Raw genomic sequence first — 25503 nt, 5'->3', positions numbered from 1 at the left:
ACAAAAATGAGTTAAACCCCTTGACATTTTCCCTGTTCAGTGAACGAATTAACATAGATATTTCTTGGGTTTTGTTCTAAGACGACTGCTACATATCTTAAGTAAACGCCTGAAAACAAAGCCAGTACATAGTTGAAAAGCAAATGATACATAAATGATATATTCAAGTAATATAGACAAAAACACGCAAACATTCATTCCAGTCTCAACTAACTTATTCATAAGGAAAAGACTAGCTTAACATTGAAATCACTGTAATACATGGTACAGAGTTAGCAGGTAGACTTAGTTTCTATTTTGATATTGTATTTTTAGCTTTTTTGATACTCTGTGGAACACACAAGTGTAAAACACCAGCCATGGTGCTAGCTAGATGACTCGGGGAGCTGATTATACATAGACTAGCTAGATATAATTCCTATAAGATCCTTACAGATCCTTGTCCAGCCAAGAGTCACTCAGCAAAGCACAACTGTGCTTACTTTCTTCTGCAAAATGCTTATGTCCCTGACATGCTGTTTTTACATCAGCTGAGAGTTGGCAGTGCAGTAACTCACAGCTATCTATCTATCAGTCAGATTTTGGCTTCTTGGTGCTACCAGAAACCTGCAAAGGAACTAGTTCAGAGAAAAAGCCTACTCTGTTATCATGTAATCAAAACACAATGGATCGTGAGAGTGAAGAGTTAGCTGGAAAAGAACTTAAAAAATAAATTAAGAAATCAGCAGAATGATGTACCAACATGTCATCTTAAGACTTACAGCACAGCATCCTCCACTTACTGTTAGAACAGCTGTACGTGAAAATAGATAATAGATCTTTAAAACTTACTGCACTGCAGCCTCAAGACTCCTGACTGAGGTTTTGATTTTTACTTTTCTAAATCACATATGGAGTTCTCTAACCTCAGGGATTTGGTATGAACAATCCATACACTTGCTTAGGTTTATATGGTCAATCAAAGCAACAGCAAGTTCCTGCTCTAAAAAAAAAGGGGTCTTTGAATAACTACTTTGAATCACAGTGGTATAAGCTTTAATAAATTCACATTCAGAGCTTTACATGGGAGACAGTCACATTTTACAAACAGAGATTGTAGGAATATAGAGTTATAGCACAAAACTGTTCAAATGAAAATTTAAGGGCCTTCAGCTAAAGCCACACTATCTCCTGGGCGGAAGACCTGTATGTATTTTGGTTCATGTCAAATTTTATTTTAATGTCTTGAAGGTAACTCAGGGGTTATCTTTTTTCAGGAAAAACATTATATTAATGTGATATATTTGCAGAAGCATATACTGTATAGTAAGAATAAACATTATTTGTTAAAACCAAGTTATAGTAAGATTAAACGTTCTGCATACCATTCAATCAAGAACTATTACTACTCTGGTCTCACTGGAAAGAGCTAAAAAACAAATTAAAAGGGTTTTTCTCGTTTTGTTTTTATGAAAAAGCAGCAAATTAACAATTAAAAAAAAAAAATCTGTCATTATTTTCTAGGTCAGTCCAGAGATGAAGAGATTATCTGACCTGGTAAAGCATCTGAGACAGTGAAATTGTTTTGGACTATTTCCCCAGTCCTCTGGGATGCTCTTTTGTCCTCCTGTCAACCCTCCTGTCTTTGGCTCTGTTTCTCCAGCACAAGAAAATACAAAAAACAAGAAAGAAGCAAATTCCAGTTCCTGCTGCTCTCTAACCTTGATGGGGTTGGTTTTGATCTCTGTCACATTCCAAAGGAAAATGGAAAAAGCAAAAAGTACACTCGTGCTCCTTAAGAACAAGAAGGCAGGCTACAGAGCACGTTTGAAACCTGAAGGAACTCTTTTATTCACTGTCAATAAGAATTGTGCACTCCTATTTTCACATGAATCTTCTTACAAAAGCTGAAAGCTGTAAGGTGAATACTGAAGACTGCAGTCAAGTCAAATAGGCTGCTAAATAGTTAGGCCACTGCCTAGAGTTCTAGGAAGATTTTGCATTGCACTGTGCTAATCATTAAGGATAAAGACAGTAAATAATTATTAATCCGTTCTGCTTATAGAGAAAAGACAGCTATTTCTTTAAAGATTAGTTTTCCAATAGAAATCTAAAATAATCTCTGCAGAACAAGTAGATGGATTAAACTCAATTTCTTTTGTAGTTTAGTGGCACATTCATACTTGCATAACCACTGAAAAAGCAGACATATTGGGTGATTTGGCTCCATGGGCTAGAGGGCCTGTAAAACACAGAAACTTCACTTTGATTTCTATTAAAGTACTGAAGAATATCACTTGTTCAAAACTCTTAGGAGTTTAACAAGATTTCAAAAACGTATTCCAGCAGATGACCTTACATACAACTTTCTCCTCCATTACTTTGATGCAATCAAATAATTCGCTTTCCTGCAAAGCTCCAGTACACAGTGAGGGTCTGCAGCATATTGCAAAGGTCAGCTCCACCTCCCAGCCCAAAGCTACAGGTGGCCTCCACAAGATGAAGGTGGTGCCTGAGAATTTTCTAGCTCTATCTGTCATTTAAAATCAGGAGGGAAATCATTGAACTTCATTGTATGTTAAAGAAGTAAGTTCAGGTTCTTTCATAAGCATTAATCTTTTACACATAATATGAATATTGTTTAGTGGCAATAACCAAACCCATTAACATATCAGAAAAAAAGCACCATATGTAAATTCCCTTATCTTAGGGGACAACTAATGGATTACAATCCAACGTATAAAGATGCAAGATTTATATTTCCCTCTAGAGATATTCCAAAATCCTATTACTGAGCCATATCTCAAAGGATAGGAAGGGGTTTGTTTGTTTTCATTTTTTTTAATAAAACCTCTTTTTAATCAGTCAGAAAAAAATGTTTTCATGGAGAAAAAAGAAGAAATTCAGTGCAAAAACAACAGAGACCTGATGAAACAGGGGAAATTTGAAGAGAAAATGAAGATGGAATAAAAATGCAGGAAACAAAGATGTGTACTCTTTGATTGCCTTTATTACACAGATGTATGCAGGGACAGTTTGCTCCCAAAGGAAATCATTAGAAAGTTGACTTTTAAGGAGCTGGACCAGGAGACTGAATTCAACCCTTTGGGCTGATCCAAACTTTAATGGTTGTGTTTTGCTGTTAATTCTGGTGGACTTTTGACTATGGCTTCAGACTAATTTTGTGTTTTCCCCTTTTAGGGCCAATTTCTGCTCAGTTATAGACATGTGAGTTCTGTGGAGGGGAACCTGAATATGCACATATGCTCCAGCCTGCAGAATTCATCTGGCACTGGCTGCTTCCCAGATCTACTGCTGTCTTCCCTGTGCAAGACCCTATAGACTCCTGAGTCAATTCAGGTATATGAGAGAAAGCTGATCTTTAAGATTAGGTAAGGTCACAAATGATTCATATTCTCACCATGATTCAACAACCACATTCAAGAATTCAAGCCTCATTTTAAAATACTTCATAGCATCTTAAGTGCTTCACTGAAATTGGCGCCCGGTTTAAGAACAATGATGTGCCTTTGTACTTAGCTCAGGTAGGACCCTGTGGTGTTTCACAACAAACAAACAGCTTTACCACATATGTTACCAGTCCACTTAAAATGTTTCATTCTGACCCTGCTTGCCTTTAAACACCATTCCACCACTGAATCCTAGCCAGCTTTAGTATAAAAGGAAGAAAAATGTCAAGCTCAAGAAAAATGAAAATGCCACAGCTTCAGCACAGTGAATAATCCACATCTGCAACACATCTCTTGTAATTTAAGCTCATGGCACTACAGTCCTCAACAGCATCTCCAATTCTGCCTCTCAAAATTAGAAATCTATTTTCAAGTCAGAGAACTCTGGATCTTCAAAGCCAAGCAGTTCTTTCAGCACCAAGATGCCCTACTGCTCCCCAAAGTTAGCAGAACTCTCTAACATTAGAGTTTCTCAACATGAGAGAAAATACAGGCTGCCAGCTGAGATTCAGATATGTGCATTCATAGAAGAATATGTAACAGGAGTGAGAAAAGCATACAAGCATTTTAGTCAAAAGCCCTTTCTGGTAAGCATTCAGAACAACCTCAAAATGCAGTTTTACATTAACTTTTAAAGGAATCAGCACTTCTTTTATGAGAGTATTTGTCTTATGGTGAACATCAACTGATCAATACAGCACCAGTATAGACGTATATTACTCTATCAATCATATGTTAAAAAGAGCAACAGTGCTTTATACTTAATACCCAATGTAACCAATTAATACTGTCATCCCCTGATGTTACACAAGTTCGTTCCCTTAAATTGCCATGGCAGTAAATTCTACAGTTCTAAATGAAGTTGCAAATTGATTTGCATGTAATAACAGCACCACTAAACCTTTCTTACCACTTTCAATTTTTCCCATCTGCTACCAGAGTGGAAGTTTAGGATCTATTATTCCCAGAAGGGGACTTACCCAGCTGGACATCTATAACAGTTGGCTGGTTCTCCATGGGGAACAATGGCTTTGGAGGTTTGTCTGTGAGTAAAGCTAGAAAAGAAAATGAGAAAATGTAATGGAAAAATTGAGACCAATGACTGCAAAAGAAAAGCTCTGTCATGTAAGCAATCAAGTGTTTGTATACTTGATGGCATGTAAACATTCATTACATAACATGGCTGTTACACTGCCAATGTGTTACCGCTTTCCTAGTGGCTGCGGTGACCCACTGATTCAACAGAAATGAGCTACCCAAGAATTACATTTTTAATACAAAGCAGTAAAACACTTTTAATCTATATATAACTAGGTCAAACATCTTAGATCCTCACCTTGCAAAGTTAACACACTTAACTAATTTGAAATGCCAGCCAAATCTATTTCAGTGTGACCAGCCCCAACATGTCTTTATGCTTGCCCAAAACAGTATTTAGATGCTCAAGTAGAATTTGCACATAATCTTGTCTGATGAACCCCAGCGGCTTGACATCTAGCCTACGCTCCCACCCAAAGTGGGGCACCTGGGCCCTCTTCTCAAACCTTAATGGGGACCCTGCCCTCTGCTATACAGCAGTATCTCTACCTGAGAGCAAGAAAAAATACCCCAGCCTGCCCCTACCAGGCAAGTGCTCCAGCCACTAGGACAGTCACTCACAGCTAACAACACTACTGAAAAGCACAGCTACAGACACCGGCTTCATGACCCAGTTTGAGAGCTTAGTGCCAGACAGTGAAAATGGGTTTTGTAAGTTGGTGCTAGTTTGAAACAAATGACTCAGTATTCCTGGATACGGAGGGAACAGTTTTTAACCAAATACAGCATCTGCACCACATGAAATGAAACATTTCAAAATTACTTCAAAACTTTTCCAGTTAAAATGCATCACCTGAAATTATTTGATCTGAGTTTGTAAAATGAATTAGAATTTTTCAATAAAAAACTAAGGCAAAATTGCCCTGATGTCCTCAGAAGCCTCAGCACTTACTGGTTTGATAGGAAACAAGCCTACCCAGACATTTGGTAGTTCAAGCTGAAAGTTGCCCATGGCTGGGGCAGCAGGTATCCCTGAACCAAGCGGAAGGACCTTGAGCTCTGCAAGCTCCTAGCCTATGCTCTCAACTCAGCCTGAGCCACTGGCGGGCTGGGAGGACATCTCTCCCCCAGTCTGCTTCAGCATGAGTCAGTGGTTCAACACACCTTCCCTAGCGTTTTAAAACAAGCTGGCTGAGTGGCTGAAGCAGAGGTGCAGCAGTCACACATTTCACTCGTGTGGCTCTGATAACCAACCATCAAATGCCAGTTGCATAAAATTGGAGGTAGCTGAATTATTCTGATACCAAAAAAAAAAAAAAAAAAAAAAAAAAAAAAAAATCAACCTACAAAACATTTTTACATTCACATCTACAGAAAATGACAAGCTATTAAAGAAATACCTGTTTGATTTACGGTTCACACTATTAACTCCTTAAGAAGTTCTCAAACTCTTGTTTATCACAAAATAGTCATTTCAGTAACAAGTCAGCAGCCAACATCAACATTTCAGATCAAAATCACGTATAAGAACAACTCCTTGTACAGTTTACCCACAAGGACAACACAGGAATCTCCAAAATTATTTGAACAGCATGTTATTAAGACTAAAACCAGAAGCAAGGCTCAGAATGAAAGATAAATGGGAAATTCTGCTAATGAGAATTCAGCAGTTCAAAATTGCTCATCCAATGCAAAGTCACAAACAAGATTGACCCAGAAGCAACAAAGATACTTGTACAATTTTATTATTAGGGCATTAGCCTGCGAGTAGAAAATTTCTGGCAGAAACAAATAATTAATTTGCTGTGTTAATGCACTTAAGTCATCTAAATGTCACTAGAGAATAAGACGAAACTACTGCCAAACCTACATGTATAAGTACAGTCTAACTACTTGCTTTTTAAGGAATTTCAGTCCTAACCAAAGCTGAAATCTTCCAAGTAGGAGTTTTGGGCATCAAACCCAAGAGACTTTGGAACATATACCACTGATGATTTTTTAAGCAACATATGCTTTTAAATTGCTAAAAGCTTTTGAGATGCTCTTCCTCATAAAATCCAATTGCATCCAAGGGGAAATGGAGAACTATTTCTCCAGCTTCTCCACAAGTCCCACCCTAATTCAAACAGTAAGTTTCTTACTTGAAGGTCACATCTGCTTCAAGCAAACCTCATTCCCAACACTCCAGGAAGTCCCAAGATGCTGATAGCCAGAACATTTGGTAAGGTGGAACATGAGAGTTTTCAGTACTGACATTTTTCTGTTCAACATGTGTAAGAGCTCTGCTTTTCTTATACTCTAATTCCTCACATAAAAAAACCCTGTCAATAAATAATAAGCTAGCAAGAAGCAAGAACCACTAGACTAGAATTACATTAGTCGAACTGTAACCTGCTGCCAGATATAAGAAGGACCTCTTCATAGGTATTGCTTGCCATTTTCTCCCAACTCATCACATAAAATTAGAGGTAGTGTTGTCTGGCGCTGGCATCTGCTGAGAGGGAATCTTGTCACTCAAGTCACAACCTGACAATATTGCTTTTCTGTAATTTTGGTTTTGGTTTCTTTATTGGTTTTTATACTGTCTAGGCAGACTTCCTCAGAACACCTGCTGGACTGAGGAAAGAAAAGGAACTACTACAAAGGTATTAAAAATTTAACAGTGTTGTTAACTGCCTCTGTGCAACTGAGGTCAGTAACTTCTTAAAAGAATGAGCCAACAATCTCTAGAAAATGCAGTTTGGCCTAAAGTGAACAATTCATACTTCTTAGGAAGGCAACACACTGGCCTATATCTAAATGCAGGAGTACCCCAGATGCTCAGCACAGAGAAGAGAATTGCTACTGCCAGAGACATGCAGCTACTTGCTGCAGCTTCCACACGGGTCTGCTGCAAAGTGTGGAGAGAGTGGAAAGGTCACATGGCTGCAAAGGGGTTTTGCGATTTAACCCCCAGTACTAACAGAATCAAACCCTTTGTCCAGAGTAGGTGAGAACAAGCACCTCTCTCACCAACCCTTTACAGGACTCCTTCAGGAGACATCATGATGTGACTAAAGCTCAGCACAGACACAAGAACTCACAAATAAAGGCTGAAATGGAGAAGATCAGCTTGAGAATACAATTCTAAACAACTTGATGTTCCAGGTAAATTTTGTTTTGGGTTGAAACCTATCCAGGGTAGGGAGCCCAAACACATACCCCCCAACCTTTAATCCCCATTGAGTGTTGGTCCCTTTTACTTTGTGAAGAGCCTCAACAATTTGACCTTCTGGTATGTTACCGACAGCTATTTTTCTTATCTTTTTTCCTTAGTTTTTCAAGGCTTTTGTTGCTACCTTTAGGCTTTTCTTGTATTATTTTCCATCTCTGGTACTAAATCATGCATTGCAAGACATGGAGGAAACTTTCCAAGGTAGCTGCATCCATGCTGTGCCAGTGTGCTCAGGCTTTCCTTGCTTAATGTTTTTTTCATATCTCACTCCCATCTACACCCCCTGCAACCCTATCTCACCAGGGCTTCCCCCCCTTTCCCTTAGCTTTACTTGCAGCCTTCAGATGTTTTCTAAATATGCTCCTGCTTGTCACTTTTTAAATGGTTATATTGTGCCATATTGTTCTTGGAGAGTAATCATTATAATGAACTGGCAGCCTGTCAGAGCTCTTTATGTAGGAACTGAAATGGCCCAAAGGGATTTTGAGCCTAGAAGGCAATGAATTGCTGGCTCTTCAGTGTCATATGTGTTTACAGAAAACAAAAGCCATTCTTATTTTAGAGGTCAGACATCAGATCGCTTATTCACCTTATGAAATTCACTTTTGGTCCTTCTTAAACAGTAAGGAAGTACAAGATATTCTCTGCTTCAAGGGATGCTAATCTTTCATGATCTCTGTACTTGACAGAAGTCCATAAACAACCTTTATTCAAACGCCCATTCCTCTAAGAGAAGTTTCTTTAATTCTCAGAACAGTTTTATAGATGTGCAGCACTCTGATTTCCAGCCTTGCTAGAAGGGGAAGCAGAACAAAAAGTTAATGCTGTTACTATATCAACATGTCTTTAATAAAGCTAACAGTATTATGCATTCTCATCTAACTCTTCACCTCCCACAAAACCACCCTGGATTAAAACAACTAAATGCACTGCAAACAATCTTCCTATTATTAAAGGTACAGCAGTACTTCTGCAAAGAAATGTACATGCACCTCATTAACTCTCACAGGAAAAGCTTGAATAGAGCTATTTTTTTTTTTTCCCACCCCCACCCCAGGCCCCCTGGAACATGCCATGCTCCTGGGCTGCTATGAGCAGCAACATGGTGAATCCACTAGAACAAGGATTATGTTAGTTCCTCAAAGCAACAATTCCTGTGGCCACAGAGACAGGCCTATTTTTGCAAGATACTTTGTCTGACAATGCAGCGCACTAAGAGGTTTCTTTGCCTTTACTTGTCATTCTAGGATTTCATCACACAAACAGGCTGGGACAGATTTGGCTGTACTTGCATAAACAAATATCAGCTGATACAAGTACAGTACTGAATTAAAACTGAGAGGAGGGCTCACACAGGGCTTCTGGTGCTTTGCACCAGGGTAACACCAGGCTACCTGGGGCATTGCTTGAAGTCACAGGTGATAGGTGACAAGCTGGAAAGACATTTCTTTACCCGGAAGCACCTGGCAATGCACATGCCTCCCATAAAAGCCTGGTAGACATGGCCAGAGACTGTTTAGCAGCCAGACTGCTAGGCAGTTGCTTAGAGTGCTGTTTCCTCCTATGCTTATATTCACCCCGTTAGAAAGTAATACACAAACTTTTAAACAATAATCAAGTTGCTGTGATTGCAACACCACTTGTCATGGGGTTTTTCCAGAAGACATCTAAAGGCACAGAGTTGTACAAATCAATACGCTGATATGCTCCTCTACAACTGTTCATACAGGTACAGTTTCTTTCCCAGAACACACAATACTTTTATTCTCAGGCACAAGCAGTATGCTATCCCAGGAGAAGTGCCACAGAAAAGCAGAAGAGAGACCTGCAAGAGATGTGGTCGCTCTAATTAGATACACAGTGATCCTTAGCAGACAAGGAAGAGCATGACTTTCTGCACAGGGTAATGTCTAGCTACCCACAGGACCAACTGAAGAAGAAAACAACCTTGAAGCTTCTGCTTCTAAGTGTCAATGCAGCATAAGAGCCTAGGGGCCCATTTATTTTTTTTTTTTTTCCACCACAGCCTTACTGTTCCAAAAATCTCTCATTCCATACTCAAACATTTATCTGACACACTAATGAGTTCTCTTGAAAAAGCACAAAGCACTTGAAAACAAACAGCCTTAGGATATCATTACTTAGGGATAAGCAATGATAACCAACTAGAAAAACTACCAGGCATTGCAGTAAGCACCAGTTCATTCACAGTTTGTTATTTGACACAGCTCTAGTTCCCCTACGCTATTTCCTACCTTCCCTCCGCAGCCGCCTCACAGTACTCTCCCTGCTCCAGCCAGACTTCTTTTACAGCAACCACAGTAAGAGGCAGACAGCCCAAGCTGTTGCTATACTGAACACAAATCTCTTCCTTACTGCAATTTTTGAGTGGATCAGCTAAACACAACTTCTGAATTTAATGAAGATCACCTTCCCCTGTGCATGCAAAGGCATGCTCTAAGCCAACAGGCATCACCTGTGCTCCAAGGACCTGAATTGTTGCCAGTGTGAAGCCAGCCAGCACCAGGGTCATGCACTGAAATCCAGCTGCTTATAATGTGAAGGGCCTCTTTCTTGTGACTCAGCACAGCTGGAGCGTTTTCCAGACCAGGTAACTCCTCTAAGGAAGATGAAGGCAGAAGGTTAAAAATGTTAACTCGCATGTGGCTAAGAACTGGTCAAATGCTGGGGAAAGGTTTTCTTCTTCTTCCTTAGGGTGGATAATGACTTTTCCTCTTCTTGTGATAAGCACACTAAGTACATTTGCTATTCTATAATTTTGCTATTGATGTACCTCCTGGACATTTGTTCATGTAATTTGCAGTGATGAAAGGAAAAATTATACAAATATGAAGCAGAATGCAGGGAATCTAACAAAATTGTTTCAAATCTTCATGAGACAATTACATGCCAACCTACTTCAATCAAAGGATCTGGCATTTTCCCACCATTAATTAACACAGAGCCTCTAGTATCATTCAATCAAGAATCCAGCTAGCCTTTTGACAGCAGAACTGATCTATTTGAATAGCATCCTCTGGGGCAAATAACGTGCTAAAATCCTTAATCTGAAACTAGCTCATATCCGAAGTTAAGCTTTTGTTCCCTCCTAGTTCAAATACACATGCTTCCAGGCATGGCTTAGATCTACTTTGGCAACTAAAAATCTTGGCAGTGACATTGCAACTTTCACGCCATAGATGAAGATGGAACTAACTGTGTGCAAAGCACTAAATCAATATGTTAACCAGAGGGCACATGTTGCTAAGAGAAGCTCAGCATTATACCTTTTAAAAAATATGTACCTAGCTCCCTTTGGCTCATCTGAAACCCCAGCTTGTGCCAACAGACTTCTCAATGGCTGACAGAAAAATGCTTCAGGCCTGACCTGCTACTGCTTTGTCTTTTATGTTGCTGCTTACACCTAAGGAAACGCGTGAGCCAATTGTGCAGATGTAAATGTAAATGTGACAGCCATAGTGCTGGCTGTCAGAGACTGAACTGTGTACTTGCAGAGTTAAAAGCTTGCCTAAAGAGCCAAGGGTTCCCACATGGACTTTTAATAAGTATTCTCTGTGGACTGAGCCTCTAACACACGTTGACCAGCAAGGTCCACTACCAGATCAGAATGAACACTTCTCATTTTCTTGGCACAGCAGTAAATCACCACACAAGGTGAAAAGCAATGGAAAACTACACAAAGCAACTCATTCATAAAAATGCAACTTTGGGAGGTTGTGTGTAAATGGGGGCACTGTTCCTTGATTAGCTGTATTGTCATGTGTTCTACCAGTCAGTCAAAACATACTTTTTCATCATTCAGCTACTGAGCTGCCTTTCCTTTACTACAGTATCAAGCTGACAAAATGATTGCACTTCCATCCGTCATTTGCTGTAGCAGAAATAAAGCCATTGCCACAAAATGTTGTCAAAGGATAAATGTCTCCACCTTTGAAAACAAACACCGAACACTTATTCTCAATAAACTCAAACTCGATAAACTCAGAACTTGTGTGGAAGCCAGGAGTCATTAACCAGGGACAAAGAGTTTTTCTCTATTTATTAGTATTTGAGCAGGAAATGCATCTTTTGGGACAATAGGGTGAAATGATACAGTGACTTCATGCCCCTCCCTTTGCCACCATCACCATGAATATCACTTTTTGAAAAGTCTACCTAGGATCAAGAGTGCCTTAATGCGCTGTTTGGTCTGCCTCTGTGGGACAATTTTCTGCAAGAAAGAGTTTAGAATATTTTTGTATTAGGAATAAATAATTGAAATTCATCACATGAATTCTTTTTATGACATAGAAAGGAGGACAACACAATCACAGTTTTAAAGAAGATGCTGGGTCCATACTAAAATGGAGCTCACAAGGGAAATGAATTTTAAGGCACTCAAATGCTCTTGGATCATTACTGGTGGTTTTGATTCTAACCCATTAAGTTCTCAATGACTCAGAACAGACCCGTGTTTGACAGGTCATACTACTGGCACCAAGAAGAAGCTGGTCATGACTTTGACTTTGAGAGCAGTCAAAATCCTAAACAATTAGCTGTGTCTGTCCTGTGCTTGCCAGCTGCTCCAACAGCTTCTGCTGCAGACATAATCTTGCAGCCCATGGTAACTGTTTTAAAAACTAGTAATAGCAGCTGGCAATTTCAGGTGCAAAATCATCTCTGTACAAGAAGTCTTGCTGTTATTCTTCTCACCTAAGATGTCTTCATCTACTGAACACAGGATGCTATCAGAGAGCACGGAGTCAGCCAAACTGCTTTGGAAAGAAGGGCAGGAGCATCAGCTACTAGATTAATTCTGTTGAATTAATGGAAATTATAAGAAAAGTAGAAATTAATTAGATTTTGGTTTGGGGATCTTCTAGTTTTCAGAGTTGTGCAGGACCTTCTTCTCCCTTCTTACAAGGCAATTGAGTCATGTGGTGCTGTAGAAAATTAAATGGTGAGATTCTGGTGGCACTTACGCAACAGAATATGACATAGGCAGACTCTGGTGCAGTGGAATAGAAACAATAGCATAGATTGTACATTACTGAAGCACAGATGGCAAAATCCCACAAGATGCCTATCACAAAGTAATTACAACAGGGCTGAACACTTAACACTACTGCGATATACAGATATACATGTTAAATGCCAGTGGCAGCTGACTGTTTATGCATGTTCTGATGTGAAACATTCAGTGACACTGATGATATGGGTTACTATCAGTGCTGTCATGAGTCATTGCAAGGTGGGTGCTGGAAAGCAGAAGAATTCTGTGTTAGCAGGGCTCTCACTGTACTGATGCTATCAAGTTTCCTTACTCCTAGAGCTGCCAATGCACCTTTCTTTTCACTGCATTTCTAAATTTCACAGATTGGATTAGATTATGCATGATCATTTTATTCCTTTCCCAAATGTGGATCATGCAGCTTGCTTTTATGAAGCAAGCATGAGTTTCCTCTGAAGTAGAGAAAAAAGTGTAATAAATTGTTACTAAATGTAGATTACATTTCCCTGCAATATAATTCATTAAATTCTCCAATGGAGTGTGCTTTATTTAATGAATGGAGTGCATTTAACACAAAGGACACATCATTTCATCTGTACTCAAAATGTTTCTCTTGGACTCTGAGCAGAAATAAGATGCTTGAAATTACCCTCTATTTCAAGGAGAACCGCAAAGAACATTTTATGACATTTTATCTTTTGGCTGTTTGAATTCTTTTTTCTTTGTCTTATAAAAAAGTAAAGAAGTGGTGACGGATGAAGCCAGATCCCATCATCCATCTTGAAGGGACAGCTGGAGACTTTGCATGCAAATGAAAGCTATCATTCTTGTCAACCTGAAGCCAGAGTACCAAAAGCCTGCAGTCCACAACCAATTAACATTCCATGATCAACTTGACCACTCGTGCACAGTGAACTATTGCACCACAGCACAATCCCAGCAACATGAATTATCATGGAGTGGATTTTATTCATTGTTTTAATAAAAATCAAGCAATCCATTATTCTCTGAAACAAAAAACCTCCTATTAAATATGGATAGTGTATCAAAAGAGAATTATTGTGGATGAGGAATGCCAGCTGAACTAAATATTAAGCACCTACGGTACTGTATCTAGGCAAAACAATGGGTGCTCTTTTTGGGGCTGCGAAAAGCCATCTCCAAACTCAATAGCAGCCTCCAGCCAGTGCACACCACAATGGGGCAAAGGAGGAGCTGGTGCCATTTTGCCACCTCTCTTAGTTTGCTGTTTCAGGCAACTGCATGGCTTACCTGTGCCCTGAGATAACCCTGAGTCAAAGCCTCTTTTACAGACAAAACATTTCTGTGTAGTTTTTCAAAGAAGAGGACAGAGCTCCTGAAGATCAACATTAAAAATGTATTTCACTTGAAGTCTCAAAGGCAGTAGAAACCATTTAGAACTCATACTCTGGACATGATTAGATGTTGCACAGTGTAACAGCTCAGCCTGCTTTGATACTCAACAGGACCATTACAATTTCAAAGCAGCCATATAGCAAACAATTTTTAGATGGAATTTCAATTGTAAGTTTTTTAGATTAATAATGTTCACAAATAAGAAATATGGACACTTCTGTTAAGTCACCTCTTGCCAATTGATTTCGCTCCATAGGGGTTTAATTAGTAGGTTTCACCCTGACCCATCCAGCCTATTAATTCTGACTCACTCTCTGGATTAGAACCCTGGCTTCGACAGCTTGCTACAATGATGAAAAATGTTACTATGCTTGACAAGGAAAAGCTTTTCATAAAATTATGCAATATTTATGCAGGTTCTTTGTCTCTAATTTTCCTTCAAATATATTCCACCAGGTTGTGCTTTTTTTTTTTTTTTTTTTTTTTATTTTACCATTGAAAAAGCTTTGAATTGTATTATTCGCTCAGCACATGTAGCACTGTTAATAAGAAATAGGGCCAAACCAAGTCATTATTGGTTGGATGAGCAGGAAAATCAATAAAAGCAGGCATAATATAGGCATGTAAAGAAATCCTAGATACACTCACTACTGTTTATCCTGCCTCATGACTGAAGATCAAGAAAATGTAAATCTTCTGATGAAAGACATTGCTTTAAGAAATGAAGGAGATACTTATCCCATAAAATGTGGCATTTTATCTGAGGCAAAGTATTTAGAAGAACTAACAAAAAAAAAGTGGCATCCATAAAAATCTCTGGCGGGACGACCCATTTTCAGTCAGCACTGCTGCCTTTTCCCACTTGCGTCAGAGTTTATACCAGCTGATGGGAAGCAGAATAGCCCCTAGTGATAGGTGTGGGACCTGAGTCTTTCTGTATCAGCTACTATCAAACACAGGGAATTTTTCTGATCCAAGAATGCAATTTCATTTTCACAAAAATACACTAAACATGCACAAAGCACTGCCTCAAAGAACTTGCTATTGGAAACTTCATAGCTTTGATAAAACATGTTCCAGATAAATGGCTCGCACCCTAAGTCAGTAGGCACACTCTCACTTCCATGCATGAGGTTTACAGGAGGCGACCATTCAACAATAAACATGTAATATTTTAAGACTAACATATTCCTTGAAAATGTTTAATGGTCAGAGGAGATGCAAAGAATGGCACGGAAAACCTCCAAGGGGAACATGACTAAAGGCTGCATAGGCAGCTATACGTACAAAAAGCATGAGGACAAATGTCATTCCAGTGCCCACTGGTGCACCTCTGTGCAGCCCCATTAACGAGCCCGGTGACACGCAGCACAGTTGAGAGGAACAAATTAAATTCCCAGTAAAACAATTCAAAGACCTTATGGTGACACTAAAAGCAATGGAAAGGAGTGACGACATGACCAAAAAAAGGTCTTTGGGACTATACTTGTTTTGAATGTATGTGACCATTCCTAAACAGGCTGTCAACACACCAGACTTTTATATCAGAGGAGCATAAAATAAACTTGACAGTGGAGTGAGTGATGGATTGTACCTGTCTCAGAGGTCAATTTGGGAACAGGTTATACAGTATGCAGCAGAAACTGCAGGATGGCCTAGCTACCAAAACCCCTGAAATGTGAGATTAAACAGTCCCACAGGCACTTCAATGGCTGCAGATAAGGATTTAATCCTCCAGTATATTTCCTCCATCCTTTATTAAAAGATGAAGATAATCTTTAAATCAAGAAAAAAAATAGAAAAAACAATGGAAAGAGCCAAAAAACACCAAGCAGAAAAAGCGGCAAAGTGAGGCGAGGCGAGGCGAGGCGAGGCGAGGCGAGGCGAGGCGAGGCGAGGCGAGGCGAGGCATGCATCCTATTTTCATTAACAAATCAGCACCAAGTTTCTGCTCAGCCGGGGCTATACACACGAAGTGCGTACAAGGGGAACTTGCCCCCCCTTGCCTTGAACAGTGCATGGATGCGATACCGATGGGCTGCCCAAATACCCAGATATTCCTCTTGCCTCTGCCTGAACTACTTGCCCTTATGCAGGCTCCTGAGAGGGGTTTTCTGTTCTCCTGTAATTTCTCCATCCGACTGCCAGGACCGAAATCAGCACTACCCTCAGCCACTGGGACACTGCTGGTGAAGAAGCTCAAAACAGAGATCACTTTCCTCAGCTGCCACATTTCTCTGCTTTTCTCAGAGGACCATTCATTACCCAGTTTTTAGGTTTTCTGCTGCTTTTTCTCCAGCAGCCAGACATAAGTTTTGCACTAGGAATGTAATTTCTGAGAAATTTTTCATGAAATTGTGTCAGCTTGTTGTAACGAACCTGCTTGACACTTCATTTTCCTGTTGAAAGTGTCTTCTGTTTGTCATGTGTTGAAGCAATTTAAGATTTTGCTTTGACATTTTCAACAAGAGAACAAGACGATTCAATCTGTTCTAGGTAGTAACTGCAATTACATTTAAACTACATCATTCAAATGAAACTCAACATACTATTTTGACTGCCATTTTATATCTTATCTATGATTATGTAGTACTACTGCTTTAGCTCATGGAACAATGTTCAAGCAACAAAGTCATTTAAAGAAGATCTCCACCCAAATTTTCCAATAATGCCACCCTGAAACTTCCATTTCTTTCTAAAACAGTTCTTATTCATATTCTCAAGTGACATTTATGAGGGGAATTTTGAGAATTCTGGCTTTTGTTCCAATGTAAAATGAAAGCAAAATCTGAGAAAGACACCCCACAAATTTCCCCCCAAATAAAAAAATATAAATTCCTGACCATCTATAATACTTCAACCCCAAAGGATAGGATGACTGGCTGGTGGAGAAGCTGAGCACAAACTCAGCAATGGCAGTGTAGGAAACAGTAAAGGTTGCATTACTTGTCACATTCATCATCAGGTGAGTGTGAGAACATGCCCCAGGTACATATGATTGTTTTACCTACCACCTACCCCTATTTGAAAATTTTTCTCTGTTTTGTTGTCTGCTTTAAAATGTATTATGCACCACATTCAGTTCTCTCTAATCAACATGTACACGTCCATAAACTCCTTCTGATGCATAAGAGTTATCAATCATTTTACTTCAATTCTAAGGTCTGTTTTCTAGAAATGTAAGGCAACATTTTAAACGGAAAGATGTGACATGCATAGCTAAAGAGCATGACAGTTTCTCGGGAGGTGAACAATATTTGGATTATCAATTACAGAACAAAATATTTTAAGAGGATAATATGGAGACAATCTAAATACAGGATTACAGGTGGGAAATATAACTTTCTCAGATTTTAATGAATAAATAAAGAAAATTTTTCTGTGTCAGCACACTTGTTAAATAGACACTACATAAAGATCTATCACTTATTTACCAACTATATGATATCATTGCTTTTTACAGAACTAGTGGATTAAACAGAGAAAGGAAGGGCTGGGGTCTGGTTGTTGTTTGGGGATTTTTTTAGTAGTAAAAGCATAGCTGCACTGTAAAAGGGTTGGATCACAGAAGCAAAACCACAGTGCAGCAGTAATGTTAGATACGCTTTTAAGGCAGAACGTCTGTCTTAATCTGTTATTATTTCCAGATTGTGTCTAAAGACTACTTTTTGTACCATGCTTTTGTTGACTATTACCCATACAGAGATGGGTCCCTATATATGCATTACTGATATCACAAAAAAAGGGAGTATTCAAATGCAACTGCAGGTTTGGGCTCCATTTTAGCTAATACACCAAAGTAAAAGTCAGAGACCTCTCCCAGCCCTTGGTATTATTCATCAATGATGTGCTTCTTTAGCAAGGTGCTGTAAAAGGATCTAATATACAGTACTTTAAACAGGCCATTTTGGCTGAATGCATGGTAGCACTATTTTTTAAATGCTCCAGAGCTGACATTTAGGGAATTCTGAGTTGTGGCAGGAATGCTTCTTTCCTCCTCCAATATGCTCTCAAGTTAGTGTATTTCTTTCTGTTGGTAAATAAGCACCTTTGTGTTCAAAAGTAGTCTAATCTGGAGCTGCATAAAACAGTTAAATTATCATTAACACCATACACTGATCTTGCAAGGAGTTGAAAACTCCAATGCAATTTCATATCAAAGCAATGGAGCCTTAAGATTTTGCATCTATGAATGATGAGCAACATTACTTCAAATGACATCTTTTGTCAGAGTTGCTTAAGCTAAAGACAGAACGAATCCATTTGTGTAAATTGTAGCTTCGCTGCTGAAAGATTACAAAAATATATGGTGCTATCCTTAAGTCTCAAACCATTAATATAGCTAAAATATGTCATCTTTTCCCAGGAAGAACTAGCAAGTCCTTAAAACACTATCATCAATCACGACTAATTCACTAAATATACAATTCCAATAGCAATAGAAAAAGAAAATACTGTATAGTATATCATCTGTCACTACATCAAACATCTCTATTTTTCAGTGGAAACTGCAAGTCAAGATTTCCATGGTCTGTGATATAGATGGCTCATAACTGAATTCCTGTTCCACTGGGATTAGCCCTTTGTTTGCTTTCCATTTGATAGATACACAGCTAGATATTTTTATTTGGGAAAGCAAACCAACATTAATTTCCCCCTCAAGAAAATATATGTCTAGATGCTATAGTCACTGAAATACTTTAAGAATGATCATCAATCAAATGGATCTTATAAAAGATATTTTGATTCCTCAAACATACACATTAACTTATTTATTAGATTTATACCAATTTTATACTGCCAGGGTGTCCAAAACCACTACAAGATGTGGGCCAGGAGTTCACTGTACTGTACAAAAAGTTCCTGTGCACTGGTACTATCTTGTTTGATTCAGACCATTGCCTTATCAGTTGTATTCTCATCATGTTGTGTCATGGTATGGAGCAATGAGCATTTCACTATGCAAGACTGAAGGTCACACTAACGAAAAGGAACACTAATGGGGTGAAAATGAATATCGTGGGGACAGTAAATCATTCTTGGAATCCTATTTAATTGATCATTCTGTAGCTGACCTTGCTTCTGCAGATGTCAATGGCAAAGCTTCCATTTCTATGGATAGGAACAGGATTGGGTCCTTTAAAGTATGGCATGTTTTATGAATGTTGAAGGTAGCATATTTTACACTAGAATTTTCTTTATTACTTCTCAATACAAAACTTCCCCAAGAGTGCCAAATTACTGTATAAAAGCACCCCATAATATGGTACATTAATTTAATACATGATACATTTTCCTGCTAGTAATATTAGAAGTTGTCACTTTCAATTCACAAATATCTAACAGAGCAAATTTTCTCCCCCCCATCTTTCTGCCCAGTATTTTCCTCCCAGATTTTACCAACATGTCTATCACAAACTACCATCTCTCTATCTTTGGCTAGCAGCCTGACATTTCGTTTAGTAATATGTGAACTACTTCTGAGGCAGAGTTCTCCCTGAGACCCAGCCCCCCCACAGCACTATAACAGAGGAATTAGCAATAGGATTTATGCTTACTTGAAATGGAAACGAACCAACAAGGATTATTCTGTAGCCATATTTTTTAGGTCAAAGAACCTGACTTAACAGACTCTGATAAGAGTCATGAGAGAAGCAGACAGCTCGGCATCAGGTGTATCTGCTCACCTTGACTGTGGTGGCTGAGGCAGATGCTTTTTACCATGACCAAGCTGAGCTGATCTGGGCAGGCAAAATGGCTTGATAGGAGCTTAGGCTGCATGTGAGGAAACTTGCTTTCTCTCTCCTCATGTTATCCTAACTCAAGAGATGTCACTGACTCTTTTGTACACTGATCACTGTTAGTCAAAATAAACAGGCTTTGATGAAGTGTTTTCAGAGGAGCACGTTTCTCTCTGGTGCTCATCTCTGCTGTGTCTGCGTGGAAAATTTGGATTGGGGCAAGTGGCATCCACCAGGGAACACTCAAAATCTCCAAATCCGCACTACTGTGGGAGCAAACACCACAATGGAGTATTCTCCTTCCATCCTTCTAACAGTATGCAAGCCCCCTCCCTCCTTCTTTCCATTTCGCTTTGCCTCTTAGAAAGATGATTTACCAATACCACACACTGAAATGTCTCCTTTGGGAAACAAGTATGAAGGATCCTAGGTAGGAAGAGGAGAGGCACATACAGTACAAGTACAAGCCATGGGGACTGTCAGAGATGAACTGAGATAAGCATAGAGATTTGGGGATGGAGCATTTCCTTGAGGGACTGTACAAGAAACTGAGATCTGAGATATGGGCTTTGACAAGATGCCCTTATGGAAGCAAGCTTTCCACCACCAATGAAGCAGTGTTCTCCTCATGCCCTAGGTAAAGGCCTAGTCTCATATTAATCAGTGCATTTTGGACTGCTGCAGAGGGAGCACGGTTTTAAGAGCATGGAAAAACCCTCAGATCAGGACACTTTCTAGTCTGAATCCCTCTAGTGAAGTAAATTGCATCCAGAGATGTTTCCTTCGAGAGATGAGGCTGCAGTCTCACAAGCAAGCACATTCAGCGTAAGCAGAAGCTTTGGGCTGATTATCGTCATGCTGCTATTTATCTTGATCCTTTATGGTTTTAGACTCTCTCGACTTTCTGTGGTGTGAGTGGGATGACTCTGAGTGCTGGCACAGCAGCTTGTCACAGAGTAGAGCAAATCTGGCACCTGAATTCCAAGTTCCCAAATTGTGGTGGCAACAGTTTGGCAGTAAGATATCTGATTCTTAGTGTTCATTTTTGCTGGTACTCTTGGTAAGTACACTTTATAATTCATAAATTTTATTATAAGTTTCGGGTGTATTACATCCTTTCCCAGATCTCACCCCTCTCAGGTTTTAATTCCTTTCTTTTCTTACTTCTACATATTGGTATTTCCATTTAAAATATAATAGTGAGAAGAAGCAGAAACTAGGAGTTTCCAATTATATTTTCACACTGTTTGAACACTGATCAGTTCTCAAATATTCAAGGTAGGAGTCCAGTTAATTTTTTCAGACAAATGGTCTATGAAGGAAAAGAAACGTGTTATTGGTTGCCTAAAACTGTTTGTAAATTAATGTCAAATTCAGTTTTAGATTAAGAAAAGAGAAAGGAAGAGTAATATACCTCTTCTTCCCAAACAGGAACACCTTGGTGTGACATTTTTCCTATATGAAACATAGTTACATGTTTTTCTTCATAAAATTAAGACAATACCTTTGAAGCATATTTAAATTCCTCCAATGTAAACCAAATGTGTTGAGGAATTTTGTAGGAAAAAAAGAAAAGAAAAAAAAAATCACATCACTTCTTCTCCCCAAAAAACTATATTTAACTACTGTACTGAGAAAATTGCCATACAGCACTTAGCAAAGGCTCAGCTTCCCTTTCCAAGGTTCTTAAAATCCAACACAGCTGAATTTCTACATAATCTCCCAAATGTGTCCTTTTATACCTTGCCATTAATTTGATTAATCTGGGTGTAGGGTTTCAGGATATTGAATTTCCCCTGGTTTTGCATAATTTCATATGATGCTTTCATTATTTCATTAAGCAAGTGAATTGACTGAAATGACTCCTACATTTTAAATATTCAGATTCAGGCAGATAAAGCTTCCTAATTTAAACTCATGTTATTTTTTAAAGCTTCTTTCACAGCTGCAGCAGCCAGAGCCTTAACTTTGCTTTTGTTTTGTTTTTTTTTTTTTTGTTTAAAAAAAAACCAAAACAAAACAAAACTGAAATTCTGGAGTAATTTAGAGAAAACCAAACTGCTGTCTGGATCTCCCATCTCACAGCCTTCAAAAGAGAAATAACCCATCCCTTGCACAACTCAGCTGTCAGTTTTCTTTCTTACGTGAGCTGTCTGATCCTGCACAGGGGATCTTCCTTTGGGTTGGCAGGATAAGGTCTCTAAGACAATGGAAGAGCCGTTCAAGATTGGATGTCTTGCAAGATATGATATTTATTTGAATGAGGCTCAAGAAAACGGTATACCGAAATCCAAACCTATACAACAGACAAATAGATTTGGGGTATTGCCTAAACTGAAAGAGAAGATGGAAAAAATGCAGAGATGCAGTTTGAGAGTTCCCTGTTCACTTAGCCAAGTGTTCAACCTGTTTTACACCAACATTTAAGGTAAATGAGTGAACTTCTACTCTACTATGTGTTAAAGCTCTGGCCCGGGGAAGCAGGAGTAGACAACTGCTGTAGTATTTTGGGACTGGAAGAGGAACACTTCCTATCTCTACTTACTGACACCACTTGACAGATAACGTCGGATCCTGAATGCCATGCACAGGGTTGCTCCACACTCATAACTGCTCAAATGAAATTACAGCTGCAACTGCAGCCTCCATGGACTTGGTATAGAAAACGTGGAACAAAACCAGCTTGTGAGTCAGTGACAGCCGAGAGTCAGTGACAGCCAAGACTGCCCACCACATAGCATTGTGCAGAAAACAGACTCTGTGAGAAAGGAGTCAGCGGCACACACTGAAGGACAAAGTTCCAGTTCTGGCAAGAAAGTTTCTGATGGAAGCTCCAGAAGAATGGTCTGTTTATCTTTGGCAGCCTCTCCTCATCTCCACTCCAACTACAGTATTAGGCTTTGTCTCTGTCCTAATCCTTTCCAAATCCAAAGCCTAGTCTTTGGTTGAGCCTTAGGTCAAAAACCTGCAGCCATTGCATATGTTTGACATTTAGCATGAGCGTAAATCACTTCTCTGTTCTGCAAAGACCTTGCTGGACGGGACATGTACTTCACATACTGCTGAAATGTGTGGGGCACCCAAATGGTGACTCTTAGTTTCCTTTAACTCTTTTGTACACTTGAAATTTGTAAATCACCAGCTTCCAAAATGTGGGCAAGTAAATGACTACTCCCAGGTTAAATATGCATGTGTCAAACCCCAGTTCAAGATATTTTAAGTGGCACATTTGTATTAAACCCATATGCAGTAGGAGTTTGACTCTGACACTAGCATGTCATACTAGCGACACTACCATGACATACTAGCATGGCATGACTAAAGAAAAACAGACTCGTCGTTCTCCTCTTCATTAGTGATATTTCCCTTATGAGATCATACAAAAGGCATAAGGCTCATTTCTGTGGGGTAAAGGAGGCCATTATTTTGAACAGAACTAGACTCAACAATGCTGTATAACACTCTGTCAAATAATCTGGGTTTAGGCAGGACATTAACCCCTCCTGGCTCTGCTGTAAATCTGGGTGACATGTAGGAACACACAAGACAGGGTCATCCAGAAAGATCCATGATCTCTCCCCAGTGTAAGCTATTTCTTTCTGCTTGTTGATTCCTCTGTGGACCAAACAGAATGAAACGTCAGCTTGTGTCACTCATGAGCTATGAGCATGTCATAAACCAACTGGTCCTCTCTCACATGGAACTGTAAGGTCACAAGAATGGTCCAAATCACATTCACCTTCACTAGGAAAGGGAGATCAGCATTTTATTTAAACGTCTATGCCTTTTTCCTAAAAGGACTCATCTGTGGAAACCTTTTCCACATGGATCTTTACAGAGGTATCCAAAATTCATCAGGGTGCCTGTCATCTCCAGCCTGCACTGGTTGGAATGCTTCCTGAGAAGTGGTATCCAGTCTTGGTGCTAAAAAAGAAAACTGCATACATATTCTTCCTACTGAGGGCTCCATTCGGCAGCTCTCCACAGTCATCCCAGACACTGAAACACTGCAAGCTGGTTAAGGAATATTCTCAGTGCAGTATTCTTGACCCTGGTGTGCACCAGCTGTAATCAATGACATCGTCTTCTGTGCCTGGGAGCTGTGATGCCCTAAGTGGTAAATAATGATGACAGACAGGCTTGTGAGTGATAAGTAAATATAATCCTCCCATTAGATGAAACATTCCAGATGTCCCTTATATGTCATGCATGCACAGAGCCCAACATACCCTTAAACTGGTAACATCCCAGGCCTGGGCTTTGGACCCTGTGGATCTTCATTTTGAAGCCCAGTGCTCCTTGTTGAACAGCATGGTAGAATGCTTGGCTCCTAATAATCCAAATTGGCCAGTTTGTAGCATGTACTCCCATTCTCAGTTCATTACAATTATATTTGCTGTGAATTTTTCTCCTGCTCCTTTTTCTTTATAAACAAGGCCTCCTATTCTTCTACTTCACAGTTAGTCTGAGACAATAGTTCACTCTCAGTCCCATCAGTACACACCTCCCACTTGTCAAAATCTTGCCCAACTTTAAGCCCACCACTCCAAATCTCTATAGTATTTTTAATTGTTATTACACAACTGAAAATTAACATGTCTTCTAGCTATTCAAAAATCAGTGAAAATCAACACATGCCTAACTGCTAGGGAAGGCTTGCTAAAAGGTTTCCCCAGTGCCAATTACTGCTGCCTCAATGATCACTGACTCTTTGAAAAAATCATTACACATACACAAAGTCAACAGCCGGTTAGCACAGCAGAGTCAAAGAGCAGCAGCTGGCAAACACCAGTTACTATGCACTCATATACTAACAACATTCCTCTTGTGTAAATGATCCACAATGAAGTCATGTTACACGCCTCTAATTTTGCTTCCTGAATGAAGACAAGTCAAACAAGTACAACTTAGGACACAATTGCCACATTCGTAGGTCAAAATCCTGACCCCAAGTAAGATGAACTTGAGCTGAATTGAATGGTTGAGATAGGATTTTTGAGCTATTTCAAATCAAAACGACAGTTTTATATGTGGGAATTTGGGGCACCTGCCAGTGGTTACAACCCTTTAACAGAACACATATAAAACCCAACAACCTGTAAATGTCTCCTTTAAAATGAACAATTTTAAAAATTGGACAAAATTTATACCATTGAATAGTAGAATGGGCAAAGATATCACAATTTTCTGAAATTCTTTTTATGAATATTAAATATGGTGTAACTTAAAATTATCATCATTATTATTATTAATAATAATATTATAATACTCAAGCCATTTCACTTTGCAGTAAGGGCGATCTCAGGATCTAACATACAGTCTTTGTGGTTTCGTCCTCCTCATGATTTTTTGTTTAAAATGAAGGAAATGCGATTTGGAAAACGTGCAATCTGTCCAACGAAAATGGGTTATCCAAATCATAAAATACATTACATTAACAGCTATCTTCCCCTCTGTAAGAGTGGATAATCTCAGGTACAGTCACCCTGTCTCACAAAAGACTTTTATGTTAATGTAATGCAACATCACCAACCCACCACAAACCAGCAGGAATAGGAAGAGATATAGTGCTTAACAAAGTATATTTATCTTCTTATAACTAAATTTAATTTACTGATCCAATATTCATCTTTTGGTTGGAAATCTTCCTGTATTCAAATTTCTGATTCTTCA

The 25503-nt window shown here is 39.1% G+C and overlaps 1 protein-coding gene across 9 annotated transcripts in view; it reads right to left on the bottom strand.

Annotated features, from left to right (window-relative positions):
* The window catches only part of IL1RAPL2 (interleukin 1 receptor accessory protein like 2), a 394699-nt gene that overhangs the window by 107618 nt on the left and 261578 nt on the right, over positions 1–25503 (bottom strand). For 8 of the 9 annotated variants that reach the window (XM_032996140.2, XM_032996138.2, XM_032996142.2 and 5 more), the window contains one exon: positions 4430–4504. The exons of the other annotated variant lie outside the window; for it this stretch is intronic. In XM_032996140.2, coding sequence (XP_032852031.1) covers positions 4430–4504 — 75 coding nt within the window. The remainder of the gene's footprint in view (positions 1–4429; positions 4505–25503) is intronic. 9 annotated transcript variants of the gene reach the window in all.

Source organism: Tyto alba, unplaced genomic scaffold (genome assembly GCF_018691265.1).
Source record: "Tyto alba isolate M040663 unplaced genomic scaffold, T.alba_DEE_v4.0 Super-Scaffold_5, whole genome shotgun sequence".
Taxonomy (NCBI): domain Eukaryota; kingdom Metazoa; phylum Chordata; class Aves; order Strigiformes; family Tytonidae; genus Tyto; species Tyto alba.
This window is presented reverse-complemented; position numbering and strand designations above follow the sequence as displayed.